Source organism: Mustela putorius, unplaced genomic scaffold, assembly GCF_011764305.1.
Source record: "Mustela putorius furo isolate JIRA1106 unplaced genomic scaffold, ASM1176430v1.1 tig00000196_pilon_pilon_pilon, whole genome shotgun sequence".
In the NCBI taxonomy this organism is placed as follows: Eukaryota; Metazoa; Chordata; class Mammalia; order Carnivora; family Mustelidae; genus Mustela; species Mustela putorius.
The window spans coordinates 3,074,923-3,098,542 of NW_025421310.1; the positions used below are offsets into that span (position 1 = coordinate 3,074,923).

Here is a 23,620-nt window from a genome sequence, read left to right on the forward strand (position 1 = left end):
CGGCAGAGAGGCGGGTCCGCGGCTGGCGACACCGCCCGGACTGCCCCTCGCGGGGGCCGGGAGGGGGACCGCCGGTCCACGTGTCCACTCCGCCCATAGAGTCCGATGGCGGCGGTCGCGCCCAGGGACCCGGCTCAGGTAAGCGCTCGTCCCCCGGGCCCTCCCCAACCGAGACTCCAAAGGCCCGAGCGCGGGGCGCCTGCTCGCGGCCCTGCGGCCCAGGGCCCGGTGGGCGGGGGCGCGTGTGTGAGCGCCGGCGGGCTGCGTGCGGGAGCGGGCTCCGGGCTGAGGGGCCGGCTGGGGCGGGGGCTTCAGGGGGCCTGAGGCAGGAGGATTCTGCCCTCAGGGGACGAGGGGATGGAGAGCGTGAGGCGAAGACCCCTGGACTGGCGTGCCGCGGTGCGGTACCTTCGCTCCTAGGGCCCTGGAGGGTCATGAGCAGAGGAGGGATGCAGTCTGTGTTAGGGTGTTAGCGGCTTTCCAGAAGCTGCGCAAGGGAGCACAGGCTGGAATGGGGGTGATGACGAGGCAGCCCTGAGAGTGGAGTTCTTGTCGGAGGTCGCAGAGGTGGTGGGAGGAGCATTGAGGACTGAGGCACAGAGATTAGTTAGCCCGAGGTCACTGGTTCCAGGGCTGGGCGAGATGCAGGGGAGGCCTCGTGTCGTGGAGCCCAGCCCTGGTGTCCTCCCCTCAGTCGCAAGCTGTGAAGGATGTGAAAGCACTTAAGAACCTATACAAGTCAAGAGAGGTTGCCTCAGTCCTCTGGTCTTGACATCGCCAGTATGGTGTCCAGGACTGTGGTGTCTTGAGGCTCTTCCCTTCCTATTTTTCCAGCTGCTGGGTGTGGGCACCCTGAGCATACCCCAAGCCCAGGGTCCTGAGTGCAGGCCAAGGGGTATGTGCATGTGTTCCTGTTGTTGTCAGCCAATATAAATAGGTGTGCAAATGCTTGAACCTGTTTTCATTCTCCCTGCTGGGATCAAAGAGCTGAGGGTCAAGAATCAGGTCTCTAATGTGGCTGTTGAGAATTTGGGCATCTTTTAGGTAGGTCATGAGAGGTTTGGATCAGGGGGGTGGTGGTCTTATCTAAGTCTTAATGGGTTCCATTATGCATTACGGAATGGATAACAGACTGTGGAGGTAAGGGAGGAGGCAGGGAGCCCAGGAGGAGGCAGCTGCTGTGATCCAGATTGATGAACCAGAGTGGTGGCCATAGAGGTGGACTCCCTGTGCATTTTTTTTTTTAAGAGGGGTGGATTTTTTGATGTTGTAGTTCAGAGGAGAGAAAGGGAAGAGTCCAGGATGACCCCAGGGATTTTGGTCCTCGAAGCTGAAGGGATGGAAGTTCCATCAACTGGGAGGGGTAATTGATGGTAGGTTAATTTTCTCTGGGACTATGAGGAGTTTTGTTTGGTCCTCTTAAGGGTCTGAGATGTTTCAGAGAATTGTGAGTGGAGATAGCAAATGCATATCTGGACTTACAGGTCTGGGCATCTTGGAAGGAGGTTTGGGTGAAGACATCCAAAAGTGGTGACTGTTATGTGGACCAGGTGGAGCTGTGGGTTGCATTTAGATTGAGGAATGTGGGTCATCATGACAATGCCTTGGCTGGTCAGCTAGAGGAGGGTGCAAGATGAGCAGTAAGTGTCTTGCTGTACACCTGATCAGTGTTGCTGTTGAAGGAGGGAAGTGATCATGGTAACCATATGGGAGAGAGAGAATGGTCTGGTAGGTGATCAAGGCTTCCATGGGGTGAGTGGACATGAGATGGCTGTGGAGGCAGGGGAGTAACTGAGACAAGATGACACTGAAGCCAGGCTCCTGCTTATTCACTACTGAAGTTTCACTGGAATTTTATGGTGAGCTTTGGTGGTGTCTACGGTGTTCAGTCTTTTTTTTTTTTTTTTTAAGATTTTATTTATTTATTTGACAGACAGAAATCATAAGTAGGCAGAGAAGCAGGCGGAGAGAGAGGAGGAAGCAGGCTCCCTGCTGAGCAGAGAGCCCGATGCGGGGCTCGATCCCAGGACCCTGGGATCATTACCTGGGCCGAAGGCAGAGGCTTTAACCCACTGAGCCACCCAGGCGCCCCTACAGTGTTCAGTCTTGATGGTGGATAGGTCTGGGGCAGACTTTAAAAAGTGGTGGCTATTGTGAGGACCAGGATGGGATTGTGGATCACATTTAGAAAGTGCAGTGTAGGTTACAGTGGTAATGCTGTTTGCAGGTTGGAAAGACTAGGGTGCATGCTAAGAATGATGAACCCAGAGGAGGGAGAGAAGTGATGGTGCCAATGGTGAGGGAGAGAGGATGATCTGGTAGGTGGCTAAAGCTTCCATGGGATGTGCAGGTGCAAGATGGCTTCAGAGGCAAGAGAGTAATTGAAGGAAGATGAAACCGAGGGTTGGGCTCCTGCTAATTCACTACTGTGTGGATTTACCAGAATTTTATTGTGAGTTTTTTTTTTTTTTTAAAGATTTTATTTATTTATTTGTCAGGGATAGAGGGAGAGAGAGCAAGCGAGCACAGGCAGACAGAGAGGCAGGCAGAGGCAGAGGGAGAAGCAGGCTCCCTGCCGAGCAAGGAGCCTGATATGGGACTCGATCCCAGGACGCTGGGATCATGACCTGAGTCGAAGGCAGCCGCTTAACCAACTGAGCCACCCAGGTGTCCCTTGTGAGTTTTGATGGGGTCTGGGGCGTTTTGGTCTTGGTAGATAAGATCTGGGGTAAATGTAGTCATTTGTAAGAGGCCTTACGCCTAAGGGAGACTCTAAGGGAGGGAGACTCTAAGGACTGGGGTTTTAGGGCAGGTTGAGTGGAGGGTCGGGATTTGGGACTGCTGAGGGGACAGCACGTGCATCCCAGAAGTGGAAGTGGGCCATGGGCATTTGTAATTTGGATGTACCTCTGGCTAGTATCAAAGCAAGGATTGGAGGTACAGAGGAGCCCTTCAAAGCAGAATCCAGGGCTTTGGCCAAAGTAGAGCTATGGTAGTGCAGCTGAGGGGACTGAAGATGTGAGAGAGGTACAGTTAACAGAACAATGTGCACAACAAGAGGAAGTGTGAGCCAAGGGCCTCACTGTTGGAGCCGAAGGGCAGAGCATGAGCCCGCATTTCATTGTGTCTTGGGAGTCTCAAAATAGAGACCTTGGGGGAATGGACAGTAGGGACCCTCCACGCCAGGAGGAATTTGGATGACCTCCCTGTTCCTTCTGCCTGATGTCGCTGAGGGCAGAACGCACTGAATAAAGAGAAGCCGAAGATAGGGTGGGCGTTAGTGGCACCTAGGCCTGGTGTTTCTGAAGCTCTGAAAGAGGGTGAGTGTGGGATACATGTGTGGTGAGATGGACTGTGGGACCTCAGGATGTTCATGGTTTCATCTGTCCCCATCATAACAGGATAGTGTGACCTTTGAGGACATTGCTGTGTACTTCTCCTGGGAGGAGTGGAGGCTTCTTGATGAGGCTCAGAGATGCGTGTACCACGATGTGATGCTGGAGAACTTTACACTTGTATCCTCACTGGGTAAGGCCCTCCCCCTCCCCAGTGGCCTGAAGTAGGCTCTGTTCCTTCCCTGCCCACCATCTCGCAGTGTCTCTCACATGTGGACCGTGGGCATTGCTTGCTTCTCAGCTTTCTGGATAATTGCTGTGTTGATAGGGCTGGTTTATTTGCACTGCTGTCTTCTCTCCCCCACAGCCTCAACACCTGCTATACTGAACCCTCTTAGAAAGGGTTCAAGGTTAGTAGATCTTTAGTGAGCTTCATGGATTCCGCCATGCTTGGCCTTTGCTTTGGTCATTGTGCACAGATCCATGTCACTTCTGTATCCTAGCATTTGTTTGTTTGTTTGTTTTTAAAGTAAGCTCTGTACCCTCAGGGCTTGAACTTGTAACCCACATGTCAAGAATTGTGTGCTCTACTGACTGAGCCAGAATCTGTTTTCCAGTTTTGGATCTTTTCTCTTAGCCAACAGTTCCTTGTGTTGCTTATGTCAGCTTTGCATGCATTGTCATAGTCACTACTTACCTGAACCACAGGCTGCTTTTCAACACAATTCCTGCAAGGTTTGTAGTTTAGGTGCATTTTCTCCACACACACACATCCCCAGCTTTCTGGAGATAGAAAATTATATAAAAGTGCACAGGGGGTGCCTGGGTGGCTCAGTCAGTTGAGCATCCGACTTTTGGTTTCGGCTCAGGTCTGATCTCAGGGTTTTGAAATTTAAGCCCCAAGTCTGGCTCCACACACTATGGAGTCGGCTTGTCCCTCTTTCATCCTCCACTTGTGCTCTCTTTCTATCAAATAATTATGTAAAATATTTAAAAATATACATATTAAAAAAATTAAGTGCGCAGTGTGATGATTTGTTACATGCATACATTATAATATAATTTCCACAACTTGAAGTTCATTAAATATCACCACCTTGTAAAATTACATTATTTTTTTTGTAGAAATGCTTAAATTTACTCTTAGTAGATTTCACGTATACAGGATCATTAACTGCAACCATCATGCTGTAGGTTACATCTTCATAACTTTTCAATCTTATTTTTTAAATTTTTAAAATATTTATTTATTTCAGAGAGAGCGCATGAGCGGCAGGGCGGGGGAGGGAGAAGCAGACTCCCCGCTGAGCAGGGAGCCCATTGCCGAGCTCATTCCCAGGACCTGGGGATCATGGCCTGAGCCGAAGGCAGATGCTTAACAACTGAGCCACCCAGGCGCCCCAAGAGTAGGACTCTTAACTGACTGAACCACCCAGTGTTCCTGCTTGTACTATAGTTTACTAAGTGTGTCCCAGAGCATTACATCTAGAAAAAGAAATGTACATTTAAAAATATTTTACTGCTGGAGCACCTGGCTCAGACCGTTAAGTATCTGCCTTCAGCTCAGGTCATAATCCCAGGTTTCTGGGATTGAGCCCCGTGTTGGGCTCTCTGCTTCTCGGAAAGCCTGCTTCTCTCTCTCCCACTCCCCCGGCTTGTGTTTCCTCTCTCACTGTGTTTCTCTCTGTCAAATAAATAAATAAAATCCTTTTAAAAAGAAATTTTTACTGCTGAAAAATGCTACCGTCATCTGAAATTCCAGGAAGTATCTTCTTTGCTCCTGAAGGGTCTTACCTTGATATCGATAGCTGCTGACTGGTCAGGACGGCAGCCTGCAAGGTTAGGGCAGCTGTGGCAGTTGCTTAAAGCAAGACAACAGTGAAACTTGCTGCATTGATTGACTCTTCCTTTCCTGAGTGATTTCTCTGTAGCAGTCGATGCTGTTCTATGGCGTTTTACGCACAGTAGAACTTCTTTCAGAATTGTAGTCAGTCCTCTCACACCCTGTTGCTCCTTTATCAGTGAAGTTTATGTAATAGTCTAAATTCTTTGTTGTCATTTCCGCAGTCTTCATAGCATTTTCACTAGGAGTAGTAGATTGCATCTTTTTGAATTTCTAAAAATTTTTAACTCCAGTATAAGTAGTGTTTTTTAAACATGTTTTTAAATTTTAGATTCCATCTGAATAAACTTTCCTTGCTCATCCATACAGAGCGACTTCTTATCCATTCAAAAAATTTTTTTAAAATTTAAATTCCATTAATTACATATAATGTATTTGTTTTAGGGGTACAGGTGTGTGATTCATCAGTCTTATATCCATTAAAATCTTTTTTTTTTTAAAGATTTTATTTATTTATTTGACAGACAGAGATCACAAGTAGGCAGAGAGGCAGGCAGAGAGGAGGAAGCAGGCTCCCCGCAGAGCAGAGAGCCCGATGTGGGGCTCAATCCCAGGACCCTGAGATCATGACCTCAGCCGAAGGCAGCGGCTTAACCCACTGAGCCACCCAGGCACCCCATATCTTAAAATCTTATCATGAACTTGTTGCAATTCAATCATATCATCAGGCTCCATTTTTTTAAAAAAATTATTTATTTATTTGACAGAGATCACAAGTAGGCAGAGAGGCAGGCAGAGGGAGAGGGGGAAGCAGGCTTCCTGCTGAGCAGAGAGGCCAATGCAGGGCTCTATCCCAGGACCCTGAGACCATGGCCTGAGCCAAAGGTACAGGCTTAGCCCACTGAACCACCCAGGTGGCCCTTTTCTTTTTTCTTTTTTTTTTTTTTTAAGATTTTATTTATCTGGGGAGAGTGAGCAAAAAAGTGGGAGGAGGAATGGAGGAAGAGGGACAAGCAGACTCCTTGCTCAGTGCAGGGCTCAATCCCAGGTCCCTGAGACCATGATCTAAGCTGAAATCAAGAGTTGGATGTTCAGCCGAGTCATCAGATGCCCGCAGGCTCCACTTCCAATTCTAGTTCTCTTGCTATTTCTATCACATCTGCAGTTATTTCTCTAGGGATGTCTTGAACCCTTCAAAGTCATCCATGAGGGTTGACATCAACTTCCAAACTCCTGTGGATACTTTGACCTCTGCCACCCATGAATGGCAGCTGGGATGATGCATCCTTTCCAGGTTTCGATTTACTTTAACCAGATCCATCAGAAAAACCACTATGATACCCCTTGCCTTATACATTGTTTGTTTCTTTCTTTGTCTTTTTTCATTGTTGTTAAGATTTATTTATTTGAGGGGCGCCTGGGTGGCTCAGTGGGTTAAGCCGCTGCCTTTGGCTGAGGTCATGATCCCAGAGTCCTGGAATTGAGCCCTGCATCGGGCTCTCTGCTCAGTCAGGAGCCTGCTTCCTTCTCTCTCTCTCTGCCTGCTTGTGATCTCTCTCTGTCAAATAAATAAATCTTTAAAAAAAAAAAAAGATTTATTTATTTGAGAGAGAGGGAGAGCACGTGTGCATGTAGGGGGTGTGGAGAGCAGAAGGAGAGGCTGAGCAGAGGGAGAGGCTATGTGTGGAGCCTGATGCAAGGCTTATTCTCAACAAATTGTATTTCTTTCTTTTTTTAAGTTTTTATTTATTTATTTATTTTAAAGATTTTATTTATCTATTTGACAGAGATCACAGGCAGGCAGAGAGGCAGGCAGAGAGAGAGGAAGGGAAGCAGGCTCCCTGCTGAGCAGAGAGCCCAATGTGGGGCTCGATCCCAGGACTCTGGGATCGTGATCTGAGCCGAAAGCAGAGGCTTTAACCCACTGAGCCACCCAGGCGCCCCTTATTTGTTTATTTGACAGACAGAGATCACAAGTAGGCAGAGAGGTAGGCAGAGAGAGAGCGGGGAAAGCAGGCTCTCCACCGAGCAGAGAGCCCGATTTGGGGCTCAATCCCAGGACCCTGGGATCATGACCTGAGTCACAGGCAGACGCTTTAACCCACTGAGCCACCTAGGCACCCCAACAAATTGTATTTCTTAAATAATAAGACCTGAAAGTCAAAATTGGGGTGCCTGGATGGTGCAGTTGGTTAAGTGTCTGACTCTTGGTTTAGGCTCAGGTCATGATGTTGGGGTTGTGGGATCGAGCTCCTCTCCCTCTACTCCAACTGCTTGTGTGTGCATGTGCACTCTTTCTCTCTCTCTTTCTCTCAAATAAATAAATCTTTAAAAAAAGTCAAAATTACTCGGGTTACGTGGGCTACAGAATGGATGTTGTGTTAACAGGCATGAAAACGTTAATGTTGTAAATTGCCATCAGAGTTCTCGAGTGACCAGGTGCTTTGTCAATGAACAGTAATATTTTGAAAGAAATCTTTTTTTCTGAGCAGTCCATCTCAGCAGCGTGCTTAAAATAGTAAACCATGGGGCGCCTGGGTGGCTCAGTGGGTTAAGCCGATGCCTTCTGCTCAGGTCATGATCTCAGGATCTTGGGATCGAGTCATCGGGCTCTCTGCTCAGCAGGGAGCCTGCTTCCTCCTCTCTCTCTCTCTGCCTGCCTCTCTGCCTACTCGTGATCTCTGTCTGTCAAATAAATACATAAAATCTTTAAAAAAAAAAAAAAAAAGAGTAAACCATGCCAAAAAAGGGGGGGGGCGCCTGGGTGGCTCAGTGGGTTAAGCCTCTGCCTTCGGCTCAGGTCATGATCCCAGGGTCCTGGGATCGAGCCCTGCATCAGGCTCTCTGCTCAGCAGGAAGCCTGCTTCCTCCTCCCTCTTTCTCTGCCTGCCTCTCTGCCTACTTGTGATCTCTCTCTCTCTATGTCAAAAAAAAAAAAAAAATAGTAAACCATGCAATAAACAGGGTGCTGTCCTCCAGGCTGAATAGATTCAGCTTAATTGGTAAGGGTCCTAGGATGTCCAGAATGATATAGGAACGCTAGCCCCCGCCAAGAGTGTTGGCCTGTCCTTTGAAGCCAGGCTTGACCTCTCTAGCTCTGAAAGCGCTAGATGCAGGGCGTCTTCCCATCACAGGCTGTTTTGTCTGCCTTGGAAATCTGTGGTATGCTCTGAGCTCAATCTTCTGGATCACTTGCTGCAGCTTCTGCGTCAGCACTTTGTCCATTGTGCTGTGATGGTGTAGAGATGGCTGCTTTCCTCAGCCTCAGGACCCAGCCTCTGCTGACTTTCAGCTGGTCATTTGCCGACTCCTTACCTCTCTCAGCCTTTCTAGAAGTGGAGACAGGCCCTGCTCTGGATTAGGTTTTGGCTTAAGGGAGTGTTGGGGCTGCTTTGATCTTTGCAGACCACTGGAACTTTATTTTTTTTTTTAAGGCTTATTTATTTATTTATTTATTTGACAGAGAGAGAGAGCTCACATGTAGGCAGAGAGGCAGGCAGAGAAAGAGGAGGAAGCAGGCTCCCCACTGAGCAGAGAGCCCGATGCAGTGCTCTATCCCAGGACCCTGGGATCATGACCTGAGCTGGAAGCAGAGGCTTTAACCCACTGAGCCAGGTGCCCCAAATAAATAAAATATTTAAAAAGAAAAAAAAAATAGGGGCGCCTGGGTGGCTCAGTGGGTTAAGCCTCTGCCTTCGGCTCAGGTCATGATCTCAGGGTCCTGGGATCAAGCCCCACATCGGGCTCCCTGCTCAGCAGAGAGCCTGCTTCTCTCTCTCCCCCTCTTCCTGCCGCTCTGCTTACTTGTGCTCTGTCTCTAGCTCTCTGTCAAATAAACAAATAATTTTAAAGATATTATTTATTTGACAGGCAGAGATCACAAGCAGGCAGAGAGGCAGGCAGAGAGAGAGGGGAAGGGAAGCAGGCTCCCCGCCGAGCAGAGCGCCGGATGCGAGGTTTGATCCCAGGACCCTGAGACAATGACCCGAGCCAAAGGCAGAGGCTCAACCCACTGAGCCACCCAGGCGCCCCATTTACCATTTTTTGATAATGTTAAATGTTATATGGGTGTGGTTCGTGGCCTCCAGAACAATTACAATAGTAATAAAGGTCTCTTCTGGAAATATTTGAAATATTGCAAGAATTACCAAATTTGATACAGACATGAAGTGAGCAAATGCTTAACCCACTGAGCAACCTAGGCGCCCTGGCACCATCTTTCCAACAGCATTTGCTCAGCTCAGGTCATGATCCCAGTGTCCTAGGATTGAGCCCCACATCGGGCTCTTCGCTAAGCAGGAAGCCTGCTTCCCCCTCTCCCTCTGCCTGCCTCTCTGCCTATTTGTGATCTCTGTCAAATAAATAAATAAAATCTTAAAAAAAAAAAATAAGATGTTGCCGATAGACTTGCTTGTTGCAGCCTTGCCACACCTTCACTTTGTAAGAAACACAGTATTGTGAAGCATCATAAAGCAAAATTGCTGTAAAACTAAAAAATAAATAAATATGCCTATACTCTCTATGATTTTGGCTTTTTTCCCCTTTTTTTCCCCCTAATTATTCCAACCACAGTGTACAAGGGTTCCTTCTACCTTCACTCTCACCAATACTTGTCTCTGCTCTTTAATTTTTTAAAATTTATTTATCTGACAGAGATCACAAGTAGGCAGAGAGACAGGCAGAGAGAGAGGGCAGAAGCAGGGGCTCGATCCCAGGACCCTGGGATCATTACCTGAGCCAAAGGCAGAGCTTTAGCCCACTGAGCCACCCAGGTGCCCTTCTGGTCTTTTTGAAGGGAACAGTCTTACCAAGTGTTCTTAGATGATACATCAGTGTGGTTTCAGTTTGCATTTTCCTGATGAGTGGGGAAGAGCATCTTTTCATATACCTTTTAGCTATTTGTAGATTTTCTTTAATGTCTATTCAGGCTCTTTGCGTATATATTAATCTGATTGTTTTTGTGTTACTGAATTATGTGAGTACTTTATATATTTTAAATGTTAACCATTATGTGGTAAAGTGCTTGCAAATATTTTCCCCCTTTATATATTGTTGATTGTTTCCTTTGCTATGCAGAAGATTTTTAGTTTGATGCAGCTTGATTTGACTTTATGGTTGTTTTTTTTTTTTTTTTTTTTTTTTTTTTTTAAGATTTTATTTATTTGACAGAGAGAGAGAGCACAAGGAGGCCAAGAGGCAGGCAGGGAGAGAGGGGGAAGCAGGCTCCCCACCAAGCAGAGAGCCCAATGCAGGGCTCGATCCCAGGACCCTGAGATCATGACCTGGGCCAAAGGGAGAGGCTTAACCCACTGAGCCACCCAGGCGCCCCAACTTAATGTTTTTGATGTAATTTGACTTTATTTTTGTCTTTGTTGAATGTGCTTTTTGTTTCCTATCTGAAAACTCAGTATTAAGACCAGTGTCAAGGAGTTCTTTCTCTGTTTTTTTCCTCCAAGAAGTTTCACATTATTGTGTGTACACTGAAGTCTTTAATACATTTGAGGTAATTTTTGTGAGTGGTGTAAGGTAGGGTCCCAGTTTCTTTGTTTTGTTTGGCATGTACATGTCCAGTTCCCAGCACCACTTGTTTTTTATTAAAAAAATTTTTTTAAAGATTTTATTTATGTATTTGACAGAGATCACAAGTAGGCAGAGAGGCAGGCAGAGAGAGAGGGGGAAGCAGGCTCTGCACTGAGCAGAGAGCCCGATGCAGGGCTGTATCCCTGGACCCTGGGACCATGACCCGAGCCACCCAGGTGCCCTCCCAGCACCACTTATTGAAGAGACTGTCCTTTTTCCATGTGTGTTCTTGGCACCCTTGTCCAAGAATAGTTGAATATATATATGTGTGGGTTTATTTACTTCTGGGCTTTCTGTCTCATTTCATGAGTATGGATGTCTGTTTTTACTCCAGTACCATTGTGTTTTGTAGTACAGTTTGAAATCACAAAGTCTGGAACCTCTAATTTTGATATTCATGATCAAGATTTCATTGGCTGGGGCGCCTAGGTGGCTCAGCGGGTTAAAGCCTCTGCCTTCGGCTCAGGTCATGATCCCAGGGTCCTGGGATCAAGCCCTGCATCGGGCTCTCTGCTCAGCAGGGAGCCTGCTTCCTCCTCTCTCTCTGCCTGCTTGTGATCTCTCTGTGTCAAACAAATAAATAAATAAATAACCTTAAAAAAAAAAAAAAAAAAAAAAAAGCTCAACAAAGTATTAGCAAACCAAGGTGCCTGGGTGGCTTACCAACGAAAGAAATTGAAGACACAAATAAATGGAAAGCTATCCCATATTTATGGGATGAAAGAATTATTATTAAAATGCTTCTACTACGTAAAGCAACCTAAAACTCAATGCAGTATCTACCAAAATTCAAAAAAAAAAAATCCTAAAATTTGCACCACAAATGACCTCAAATGGCCAATGAAATCTTTTCTTTTTTTTTTTTTTTAAAGATTTTATTTATTTATTTGACAGGCAGAGAGGCAGGCAGAGAGAGAGGAGGAAGCAGGCTCCCTGCTGAGCAGAGAGCCTGACGCGGGGCTTGAGACCATGACCTGAGCCGAAGGCAGCGGCTTAACCCACTGAGCCACCCAGGCGCCCCTTTGTTGAGCTTTTTTACATCTATGTTCATTAGGGATGTTGACCTGTAATTGTGTTTCCTTATAATGCCCTTTTGTGGCTTTGCTGTCCTAATATTAGCCTTGTAAAGTGAGTTTGAAAATGTTTCTTCCCTTTCAGATTTTTGGAAGAGCTTGAGAGTTTAATCCTTAAAATGTGGATAGAAATCATCACTGAGTCTATCTGGTCATGACCTTTTCTTTGTTGGGAGATTTTGATTACTGATTCTATTTCTTTGTGTATTTGGATTTTCTATTACAATTCAGTGTTTGGGGTCGCCCAGTTGGCTCAGTCTGTTAAGCGTCCGCCTTTGGCTCAGGTTGTGATCCCAGGGTCCTGGGATGGAGCTCTGCATCGGGTTCCCTGCTCAGCAGGGGGCCTGCTTCTCCCTCTCCCTCTGCCACTCCCCCGTGCCTGTGCTCTCCTGCTCTGTCAAATAAATATAAATATATATATATTTATATATATATATATATGAGTACTTTAAGAGATATATATATAGATAGATAGATCTGTTTTTACTCCAGTACCATCATGTACATATATAAGATATATATATATATCTTAAAGTACTCAGCGTTGGTTGGTTGTGTTTCAGGGAATTTATTCTAGCTTATCTAATTTGTTAGTGTGTAATAGTTCATAGTATTCTTTTATGACTCTATGTGTTTGCTATCACTAGTAATTTCTCCTCTTTTATTTCTGAATTAATTTATTTGAGTCTTGCCTTTAAGCTAGTCTAGCTAAAGGTTTTTCAGTTTTATCTTTTCAGAAAAACAGCTCTTTTTATTTTTCTAGTTTCTGTTTTATTTCTGTTCTGATTTTTGCGTTTTCCTCTGTTTCACTGACTTTGGTCTTACTTTGTTCTTTTTCTAGTTCCTTAAGGTGTGAAGTTGGGCTGTTTATTGGAGTTCTTTATTTATCTTTTTAGTGCTCACAGTTATTTCTCTGAACTTTTCTCTTAGAACTGCTTTTTCACATTCCATGTTTTGTTCCACTTTTGTTTTTCTCAACATATTTTTTTATTTTGCTTTTGATTTTTCCTTTGGCCAGTTGATTGGATAGGCATGTGCTGCTTAATGTCCACATATTTGAATTATTAAGCTTCCTCATGATTTTTTTTTTTCAAGATTTTATTTAAAAAAAAAAAAAAGAAAGAAAGAAATCTTGGGGCGTCTGGCAGTGGGTTAAAGCCTCTGCCTTTGGCTCAGGTCATGATCCCAGGTTCCAGGGATCGAGCCCGGCATCGGGCTCTCTGCGTGGCTTCCCTCCTCCCCTCTGCCTGCCTCTCTGCTTACTTATGATTCTGTCAAATGAATAAATAAAATCGTTTTTTAAAAAAAGGAAATCTTATATTCTAAGTAGTCTTCATACCCAGTGAGGGGGTCGAACTCACAGCCCTGAGACCAAGAGTCACAGGCTCCACTGACTAAGCTTGTCAGGAACCCCCTCCTATGTTACCGATTTTTGGTTTTATTCATTGTGTTAGGAAAAGGTACTTGATAGAATTTCAGTCTTCTGAAATTTGTTAAGTTTTGTTTCACATAACATATGATTTATCCCAGAGAATATTCTGTGTGCTCTTGAGAATGTATATGCTGCTATAGTAGGATAGAACGTTCTATATATGTCTGTTTGATCCATTTGGACCAGAATGTTCAATTCAGATATATCCTTGGTTAATATCTTCTGTCTGGATATCTACCCATTGTTGAAAGGGGGATATTGATAGTAATATTCTGTTGCTGTCTTTTCTGCCTTCAGATCTAGTTGAGTTTGCTTAATACTAAGATGCTCTGATGTGTGATGCATACATACCTACAATTTTTACATCTTCTTGGTGAATTCATTCATTTATCATTATATAATGACCTTTTTTGTCTCTTATGATGGTTGTTAACTTAAAGTCTGTTGTATCACCTATAAGTATAGCTACCCATATTCTGTTTGTTTTCCATTTGTCTGGAGTATCTTTTTCAGTTCCTTCACTTTCAGCCTTTTGTTTTGTTTTGAATTCAGCCATTGGATCTCTTCTGCCCTCTTGTTAATTATTGTCTGAGTGTTTTGTAGCACCTTTCTTTCTCTCTTGCAGTCTTCCCTTGTGATCTGAGGATTTCCCGTGGTTTTATGCATTCATTTGTTTTTACTGTGGTTTTTGCTTTGTGCTTACCATGAGGCTTATTTAAAGCATCTTAAAACATTCTATTTGAAGCTGATAACTTCTATTGCATACAAATCTCTTTTACTCACCTCCTTTACATTTTATGTTTCTAAATGTCACCATTTACATCTTTTTTTTTTAAGATTTTATTTATTTTTTTTGAGAGAGCAAAAACAGCGGGGAGGGGCAGAGGGAAAAGCAGACTCCCTGCTGAGCAGTTGAGTCTAAGGGAAGGTTGGGGGGGGGTTCAACCTCAGGACTCTGAGACCAAAGACAGGTGGTTAATCGACTATACCACCCAGGCACCCCACATCTTTTTTATTTTGTAACCATTCACAGATTATTGTAGATAGTTATTTTTAATACCCTCATCTTTCGTCCACAGATTATTGTAGATAGTTATTTTTAATACCCTCATCTTTAGTCCTCCATAGTGATGTTAACACACTGTTGAAGTATTACAGTACAGTAGTGCCCTGTTATCCATGGGGGAATATGTTCCAAGAATCCTAGGAGATGTCTGAAATTTCAGATAGTACCGAAACCTATACATGCTATGTTTTCTCATACACACACACACACACACACCCCTGTGATAAAGTTTAATTTATTAATTAGGTACAGTAAGAGATAAATAATAATAAATAATAATAAAATATAATAATATCAATAATATAATAAAAGTTATGTAAATGTGTTCTGTTTCTCTCAAAATATCTTATACCTTACTCAGTCTTTCTGAGATGAAGTGAGGTGAGTGACATGGGCTTTGTGACTTAGCATTAGACCACTACTGACCTTCTGACAATATGTTACAATGAAGTAGGATCCTTTGTTTTTGGACCATAGTTGACTTTCCATAGTTGAAACCATGAAAAGTGAAATGAATAAGGACGAACTCCTATATTTTGAATATGACTGTGTAATTGCATTTATCAGTATGTTCTATATTTCCATGTTACTAATTAGCATACTTTCATTTTAGTTTGAAGAATTGTGTTTAGCATCTTCTGTAGGGTAGGCCAAGTGGTGATGAACTCCCTCAGCTTCTGTTTGGGAAAATTTTTCTCCTTCATTTCTGAAAGACAGCTTTGCTGGTAAAGTAATTTTGGTTTGCAGTTTCTTTCTTGCAGCGTTTAGAACACATCATCACACTTTCTCTTAGTAGGCAGTGTTACAGTGGAGAAGACTGCTCATATCCTTATGAGGGGGAGGGGAGTTCCCCTGTATGAGTTTTTCTCACAGCTTTCAAATTCTCTTTGTCATTACATTTTGACTTTTATCATATAGTTGACCTTTGAACAACAAGAGCGTTAGGGGTACCATGCAGCCAAAAAACCGTATATAGCTTTTGACTATCCCCAAAACTTAGCTACTAATATCCTATTCTCCACCAAAGCCTTGCTAATAACATAAAGTCAGTTAACCCATGTTTTGTATGTTATATTTATGCTATATATTTTTTAAAAGATTTTTATTTATTTGACAGACAGAGATCACAAATAGGCAGAGAGGCAGGCGGAGAGAGAGGAGATATGCTATATTCTTACATTAAAGTAAGCTAGGGAAGAGAAAGTGTTAAAATCATAAGGAAGAGTAAATGTGTTTATAGTATTTTACTGTATTTATTGGAAAAAGTCTGTTTATGAATGAATCTGCACATTTCAAACCCTTGTTGTTCAAGAGTCAACTGTAATTTGTTTTGGTGAAGTCCTCTTTGGTTGGAATCTTTTTGGGGACTTAACAAGCATCATGTACCCAGATGTCCATGTCTTTCCCCAGATCTGGGAAGTTTTCATCCATTATTTTTTAATCCATTATTGTTTAATTTTTTTTTTTTAATTTACTTGAGAGAGAGAGTGAGAGAGAGGGTATGAGAGGGGAGAGGGTCAGAGGGATCAGCAGACTCCCTGCTGAGCAGGGAGCCTGATGCTGGACTTGATCCCCGGACTCCAGGATTATGACCTGAGCCAAAGGCAGTCGCTTAACCAACAGCCACTCAGGCACCCCAGTCCGTTATTGTTTAAATAAGACTTCTGTCCCTGCCTGTCTTCTTCAGGGCCCTCGTAATGCAAATAGTATTCTGTTTTTATGATGTCCTGTAATCCACATAGACTTTCTTTATTCACTCTTTTTAGTTATCTTTTTTCTAATTTGACTGAGTGATTTCAAAAGACATATCTTCAGGGGCACTTAGGTGGCTCAGTCGGTTAATTGTCTGTTCAGGTAACAATCCCCGGCTCCTGGGATGGAACCTCCCATCAGGCTCCCTGCTCAGTGGTGGAGAGCCTGCTTCTCCTTTTCCCTCTGCCCCTCCCCCTGCTTGTGCTTTCTCCCTGTCTTTCTCTCTCTCAAATAAATAAAATCTTTTTTTTTTTTTTTTAATGCGCAGAGCACTATTAAAAAAGGTGGGGGTTGCGCCTGGATGCCTCAGTGGGTTAAGCCTCTGCCTTCAGCTCAGGTCATGATCCCAGGGTCCTGGGATTGAGCCCAGCATAGGGCTCTCTGCTCTGCAGGGAGCCTGCTCCCCCCCCACCACCACTGCCTCTCTCCCACCCCCCGCCCCTCCTGCCTCTCTGCCTACTTGTGATCTCTGTCAAATAAATAAATAAAATCTTAAAAAAAAAAAGACCTATTTTCAGTTTCCGACTCAGATTTTGATTGATCAAGCTGGCTGCTGATGCTCTCTATTGCATTTTTCATCTTCCTTTCCTTTCCTTTCCCTTTCCCTTCCTTTCTTCCTTTCATTCATTCATTCAACTTGGGGGAGGGAGAGGGAGAGGATCTCAGGCAGACTCCAGGCTAAGTGCAGAGCCTGACACGGGTCTCAGTCTTACAACACTGAGATATGACTGTAGCCAAGATCAAGAGTCAAAACCCTTAACTGGCTGAGCCACCCAGGCGCCCCTGCATTTTTCTTTTCATTCATCATATTCTTTAGCATAACTTTTGTCCAGTATAATTAACATACAGTGTTCTGATTATTTCAGGTATACAGTATAGTATACCATGATTTATTTGGTCCTTTTTTATATTTTCTTATCTATCTGTTGAAAAATCTCATATTGTTTATAATTGTTTTCCTTATTTCATTGAATTGCCTGTTTTTTCTTGCAGCTCATTGTGCTCCTTTAAAACAATTATTTTGAAGTCTTTGACAGTTCCTAGATCTCCATTTTTTTGGGGTAACTGATCAGTTACTGTGTTCCTTTGGGATGTCCTGTTTCCTTTATTTTTTTGTTTTTTGTAGCCTTGCATTGATGTCTGTACATTTCATGGAATAATCCCTTTTTCCAGACTTGACAGAAAGGTTTTGGTGGGGAAGATCTTTACCCATGTGGTTGTGAGTGCACCAGCTTGGTGGGGTGTGCCAGTTCCAACTACAGCCTGGTCAGGAGGATTAGTGTCTGTGCAGCTCTCTGAGATCAGTGTCATCAAACAATATAGGAGTCCTCAGTAGCCGAGGCTTTATGTGTCCACAGTAGTAGAGAATGCTACTGGAACCTTCTGATCTCTTTCTCCCACAGGATTGTTTTGGCTGTGGGGGTTCCCTTGATGTCAAGTCCCACTCTTGAGTGTGTGTGTGTGGTGGTGGTAGCATTGGTGTCTTATGTGCAGGCACCTGTGGAGTGTGTACATGTCTGGGTTCCAAGAATGTGAATAGACATGAAACAATAGCAGTTCTAGGGTCCATTTTGGAATAGCGTGCAACAGCGTTGACTTGCTGTGTGAGATGCAGTTGTACTCTGAGCATTGATGGTGCCTGTGATTGGAGCATGGGTTCCTTTGGTGTCTCTGGGATCAGAGAATCAGACTAGCCCACAAGGGCCATGGCTCTCATGCCTGAGACCTGGCACTCAGGTGACAGCCATGGAGTCAGGTTATGGAATATAGGCAACCACAGAGCAGTTGCGGGCTGGGGTCCAGGGTATTGGTGGGGTTCGTGTGAGTGGCAGCTCTGGTCATGGAATGGAGCGACAGTTCCTTTTTTGGTGGAGGGGACAACTCAGTATATTATTCTGTGGTAAGTCCCCCATGGTGATAGCTATTGATTACCTTAGTGCAAAAGCTGCTGGGGTCTTTTGCAGAGCAGGCCGGTGGGGTCCATGCCTGCAAACACTTGGACCCTCTGATGAGTAATCTGTGATGTTCTGCTGCTGTAGCAGGACTTGTTGGCGTTCTCCGCAGCAGAGGTTGCTGAGGTCCCCTGCAGAATAGGGGAATGCAGTGGCATCAGCCCTTTGGCTGACACAGCCCCACTCTTTTTATCTGCCTACAGCCAGCTGTCTTCACTAAGCCAGTGACCCCAGTGATCCTTTCTGTGTCATTGTTCTTTCTGTGTTCTCCATCATGTCACTGTAGTATCTTTTTTTCCCTAATGATTTTATCTATTTATTTGAGAGACAGAGAGCATACACACAAGCAGGGTAGTGACAGAAGGAGAGTGAGAAACAGGTTCTGCACTGAGCAGGGAGCCCGATGTGGGGCTCAGTCCCAGAACCTTGGGATTATGACCTGAGCCAAAGGCAGATCTTTTTTTTTTTTTTTTTTTTAAAGATTTTATTTATTTATTTGTCAGAGAGCGAGCGAGCGCGAGCGAGCACGGGCAGGCAGAGTCAGAGGGAAAAAGCAGGCTCCCTGCGGAGCAAGGAGCCCGATGTGAGACTCGATCCCATGACCTGAGCCGAAGGTCCCCCAAAGGCAGATCTTAACCAACTGAGCCACCCAGGCACCCCTGTGTTGCTGTGGCACCCTGATTTAAGCCTGCCAAGGGCAAAGGCTGGTTTCCTCTGCTAGTATACTGATATCACTCACCTTGCCGTCTTTTGTGCTGAATAGCCCGGGACAGTGCTGGCTATTCGTTTGTCCTCTTTCTCCCTTAGGACTTGTATTGTCCATGTCCCATGTAACTTCTCAAGGCTTACAGGAAAGAATCCTTTGTGTATCATAGGATGGGCAGGCAGAGTGGACTCAGAGCGGTATGGTCCTGGTCAGTGGCTGGAGAGTGTGTCCACATCACACCAGGTCCCTCATGGTGAACCTGTCTTTATTCACCCATATTTTCATGCTATTTCCAGTGACCATGCTTCATTTCTACCTTTTCTTCTCCATTTTGACATTTTGCTAATTTGTCTGTTCTTCTCTCATTATTTCTACTGTGACTTCCAGCACAGGGGTAATCTCTACCTCTCTGGACTCCACATCTCTCCCATTTCTCTCATGTTCATGTATTCCAGCATTGGCCGTGAGATGTTCACGTACCCTAAATTGATGTTGAACAGCAGGTAATCTGTTGCAGTTGGATTGTAATGTGCTTGGAGGCATGCTTTTACCCAGCCTCACATCAACAGTAGCAAAGGGCCCACCAAAGACTTGGCAGAGAAATGAGTTGTAGTCCTTGCCTCTCTTCCTTGTCTCATACCCTGTCTTTGTATCCTTCTCCTGGTGAGGTCTCCACCATTCTGTGACCTTAGGGGCCAAATAATGGACAGTGACTGCTCCTACAACTGAATGTCAACTGCTGTGTCTGGAAAAGCATGGCATACACTCCTGCCTAGATAAGATGGATGCCTGTGTGTGATGGGCTCACCCCCTCATTACAGCCAGCACGTATTTCACCAGCATTTCTCTGCCTTCAGGTTGCTGCTGTGGAGCAGAGAATGAGGAGGCCCCCTTTGCACAGAGCGCTTCTGTAGGCGTTTCACAGACCTGGATGCCCAGGGCTGCTCTGTCTTCCCGGAAGACCCACCCCTGTGAGATGTGCAGTCCCGTCTTGAGAGACATTTTCCACTTGGCTGAGCTCCAGGGGAAAGAAAACAGCCAGAAACGGTTGAGGTGTGGGGCCTGCGGGAAACGATTTTCTTTCAGTGTGAGGTTGGAGCAGCAGCAGCAGCAGGAGCAGCCCGCGGGAGCAAAACCATTCAGAAGCCGTGTGGACAGGGCCTCTGCTGTCAAGAGCTGGGGATCCGGTGATTTGGGAAAGCCCTTTACCTGTGGAGAGGTTGAGAAGGACTTGCTGTCTGGCTCGGGGCATCTGGGGCAAGAGGCCACTTGTACTGGGGAGAAGCCAAAGGAAATCACCCAGTGCAGGGCAACATTACAAAGCCGAAAAAGTCATCACACCTGGGGAGAATGCAAGAATGCCTTCGGTCCCAAACACGCGCTTGTTCAGGACCACTGTTTTGTGTGCAGTGAATGTGGGAAAACATTCAGGTACAAATCTTCATTTGTCATACACCAGAGATACCATACTGGAAAAAGACATCATGAGTTTCGTGAATGCGGAAAATCCCTTAGGCAGAGCTCTTCCCTCAGTCAACATGGAAAGACTCACACTGGGTCCAGGCAATACAAGTGCAGCAAATGTGGGAAGTCCTTAAGCCACAGATCTGTCCTCATTCAACCCCATAGATGGCACAATGGAGAAAACAGTTATGTGTGCAGTGAATGTGCAGAATCTTTTAACCGTGGCTCCGTGTTGATACCTTGTGGAGTTCAAACTGGAGAAAGGCCTTTTAAGTGTAGTGACTGTGCAAAATCTTTTACTTCTGTCTCTGCCCTCAGTTATCATCAGAGATCTCACACAGGAGAAAGGCCTTATGAATGCAGTGAATGTGGGAAATCTTTTATCTCTAGGTCTGATCTCCGTTATCATCAGAGAGTTCATTCTGGAGAAAGGCCTTACAAGTGCAGTGAATGTGGGAAATCTTTTATCACTCGTACTGCTCTCCGTTATCATCACAGAGTTCACACTGGAGAAAGGCCTTATGAGTGCAGTGAGTGTGGCAAGTCCTTTACCCGAAGAAATAACCTCATTATACACCTAAGAGTTCACTCAGGTGAAAGACCATATGAGTGTAGTGAATGTGGGAAGTCTTTTACCTTTAGCTCTAGCCTGCGTTACCACCACAGAGTTCACACTGGAGAAAGACCTTATGAGTGTAGTGAATGTAGGAAATCGTTTAACAATAGGTGGACGCTCATTCGACACCGGAGAATTCACACAGGAGAAAAGCCTTACGTGTGCAGTAAATGTGGGAAATCTTTTACCTGTAGCTCCACTCTCCAGTATCATCATCGAGGTCACCTTGGAGAAAGACCTTATGAGTGCAGTGAATGTGGGAGGTCTTTTACCACTAGCTCTGCCCTCCGTTATCACCAGAGAGTTCACACTGGAGAAAGGCCTTATGAGTGCAATGAATGTGGGAAATCCTTTATTTCTAGGTCTGACCTCCATTACCACCATAGAGTTCATTCTGGAGAAAGGCCTTATGAGTGTAGTGAATGTGGGAAATCCTTTATCCGAAGAAATAACCTCATTTTACATCAGAGAGTTCACACAGGAGAAAGGCCTTACAAATGTAGTGAATGTGGGAAATCTTTTAACAACAGATGGACACTCATTCAACACCAGAGAGTTCACACAGGAGAAAAACCGTATGTGTGCAGTGAGTGTGGGAAGTCTTTTACCTGTAGCTCCACACTCTGTTACCATCAAAGAGTTCATGAAGGTAAAAGACCTTATGAGTGCAATGAATGTGGGAAATCTTTTACCTCCAGTTCCACTCTCCGTTATCATCAGAGAGTTCACACAGGAGAAAGGCCTTACAAGTGCACTGAGTGTGGGAAATCTTTTACCTTTAGTGCCAGCCTTCGTTATCATCACAGAGTTCACAGTGGAGAAAGGCCTTATGAGTGCACTGAATGTGGGAAATCCTTTAAGGATAGATCACAATTCAATAAACACCGGAGAACTCACACGGGAGAAAGGCCTTATGAGTGCAGTGAATGTGGGAAGACATTTAGCCAAAAATCTTCCCTGTCAATACACCAGAGAATTCATAATAGTGAACGGTCTTATGAATGTAGTGCTTGTGGGAAATCTTTCACATCTATATCTGGCCTTGGTTATCATCATAGAGTTCATAGGGGAGAAAAGCCTTATCAGTGCAGTGAATGTGGGAAATCTTTTACCAATAGCTCAATACTCATTCGACACCAGAGGGTTCACACAGGAGAAAGACCTTATGTGTGCAGTGAATGTGGAAAATCTTTTACCAGTAGTGCTACCCTCTCTTACCATCAGAGAGTTCATGCAGGTAAAAGGCCTTATGAGTGCAGTGAATGTGGGAAGTCATTTACCTCCAGTTCCACCCTTCGTTATCATCAGAGAGTTCATGCAGGAGATAGGCCTTACGGGTGTGGTGAATGTGGGAAATCTTTTATCTCTAGCTCCAAACTACGCTATCATCAGAGAGTTCACACTGGAGAAAGGCCTTATGAGTGCAGTGAGTGTGGGAAATCCTTCAGGGATAGTTCCCAATTCAGTCAACACCGGAGAGGTCATACTGGAGAAAGGCCTTATGAGTGCAGTGAATGTGGGAAGTTTTTTACACGGAAATCTACCCTCTCTCAACATCAAAGAGTTCACACTAGGGAAAGGCCTTAGGTTGCAGGGAAGGTGTAATTTCCTATTCACTATAACAACACTGCAGGGAACTCTGAGGAGCCATCTGTCTGCCCTGAGTCTCAGACAGCTGAACGTGCACAGTAGGATAATCCATATAAGTTTCCATAAGGTAGTAGGAAGCTTGTGTAAATAGGTTGCACTTTCTAAACTGTCCAGGGCTCTTTCTAGATTTAGCTCACTGCTAGATTTTGTGACCAAAGCCTTTTCATCTCTCCTGACTGGCAGGTGCACAGGGTGCACCAGTCACCTCCACAGTGTATTCAGGGAAGGTGACCTTTGTTCTCTCATGAATTGAAACAAATTAGGAGTGACCTGAGCCCTTAGGGTCAGGTTCCCCATCTCCTTAACTACCTTGGGCATGGACCTGAATCACTGATGACCCAGGGAATAGGAGTTTGGCTGGCAGCTTACAGAGAATGACTATCTTTTTCAGGGACATGTTAGTTTCATGTGACATTTGCGATGAGCTTTTTCCAGCTTCCAAGTCCCAAACGTTAACTGTCTGCTGCACATTGCTTTGGCCTATGTGATGATCAAGGCCTTATTCTTTAAGTCGTCTTTAATCTTGGATATTCTGCTTACTCTGTGTGGTAGTTTATATACGGATTTGGGCTCAACAAGCATTGCTGGGTGAACTTTTTAGAGTCTCAAATTGTCCATGCTTGAGGAGGGAGAGGAGGATGATAGAAATAGCTTGCCAGTTTGGCCAAATTTGCATTGCTGCTTTACCACCTCTGAAAAACTGCAGGGCTTTCTGGTTTTCATTTGTGATCTGGATACTTTGTTTCAGGAGGGGGCAGGTATGAGACCCTCAGATGCTTCTGAAAGGAGCATGAATTTTCACTTGCTGAAAGGAGGTATCACAGGGGATGTCAGCACTGTTGGGGGATTATTAACCCTGGCTTTACAAGCAGCCATGTGCCCTGATTCCACAACCTATTGGGCTGAGGTCACTGGTTGAAAGACCACAATGGGCAGGAGAAACCATATTTGGTACAGAAACACTGGCTTAAAAGGAAGCGGAGACTGCAGCCAACAGGATGGAATGTGCCTCTTCTAAAAATGCATCCGGACGAGTTTCTGTGACAGTGACTGTAGGATCAGTGTGTACGCAAATCTCAGGACCTCCAGACGTATTTATCTTGTGCAGGTAAAGTCACTGTCAGAAAAAAATAAAAAATAATCAAAAGGTT

At 44.8% G+C, this 23,620-nt stretch overlaps 1 protein-coding gene across 1 annotated transcript; it reads left to right on the forward strand.

The window, feature by feature from the left end:
* LOC101689215 (zinc finger protein 585A-like) lies at window positions 1-23,620 on the forward strand. Its single transcript, XM_045077296.1, has 3 exons — window positions 1-138; window positions 3,402-3,528; window positions 19,597-23,620. The coding sequence occupies exons 1-3, from the start codon at window positions 106-108 to the stop codon at window positions 22,404-22,406; spliced, it is 2,970 nt and encodes a 989-aa protein (XP_044933231.1). The 5' UTR covers window positions 1-105; the 3' UTR covers window positions 22,407-23,620.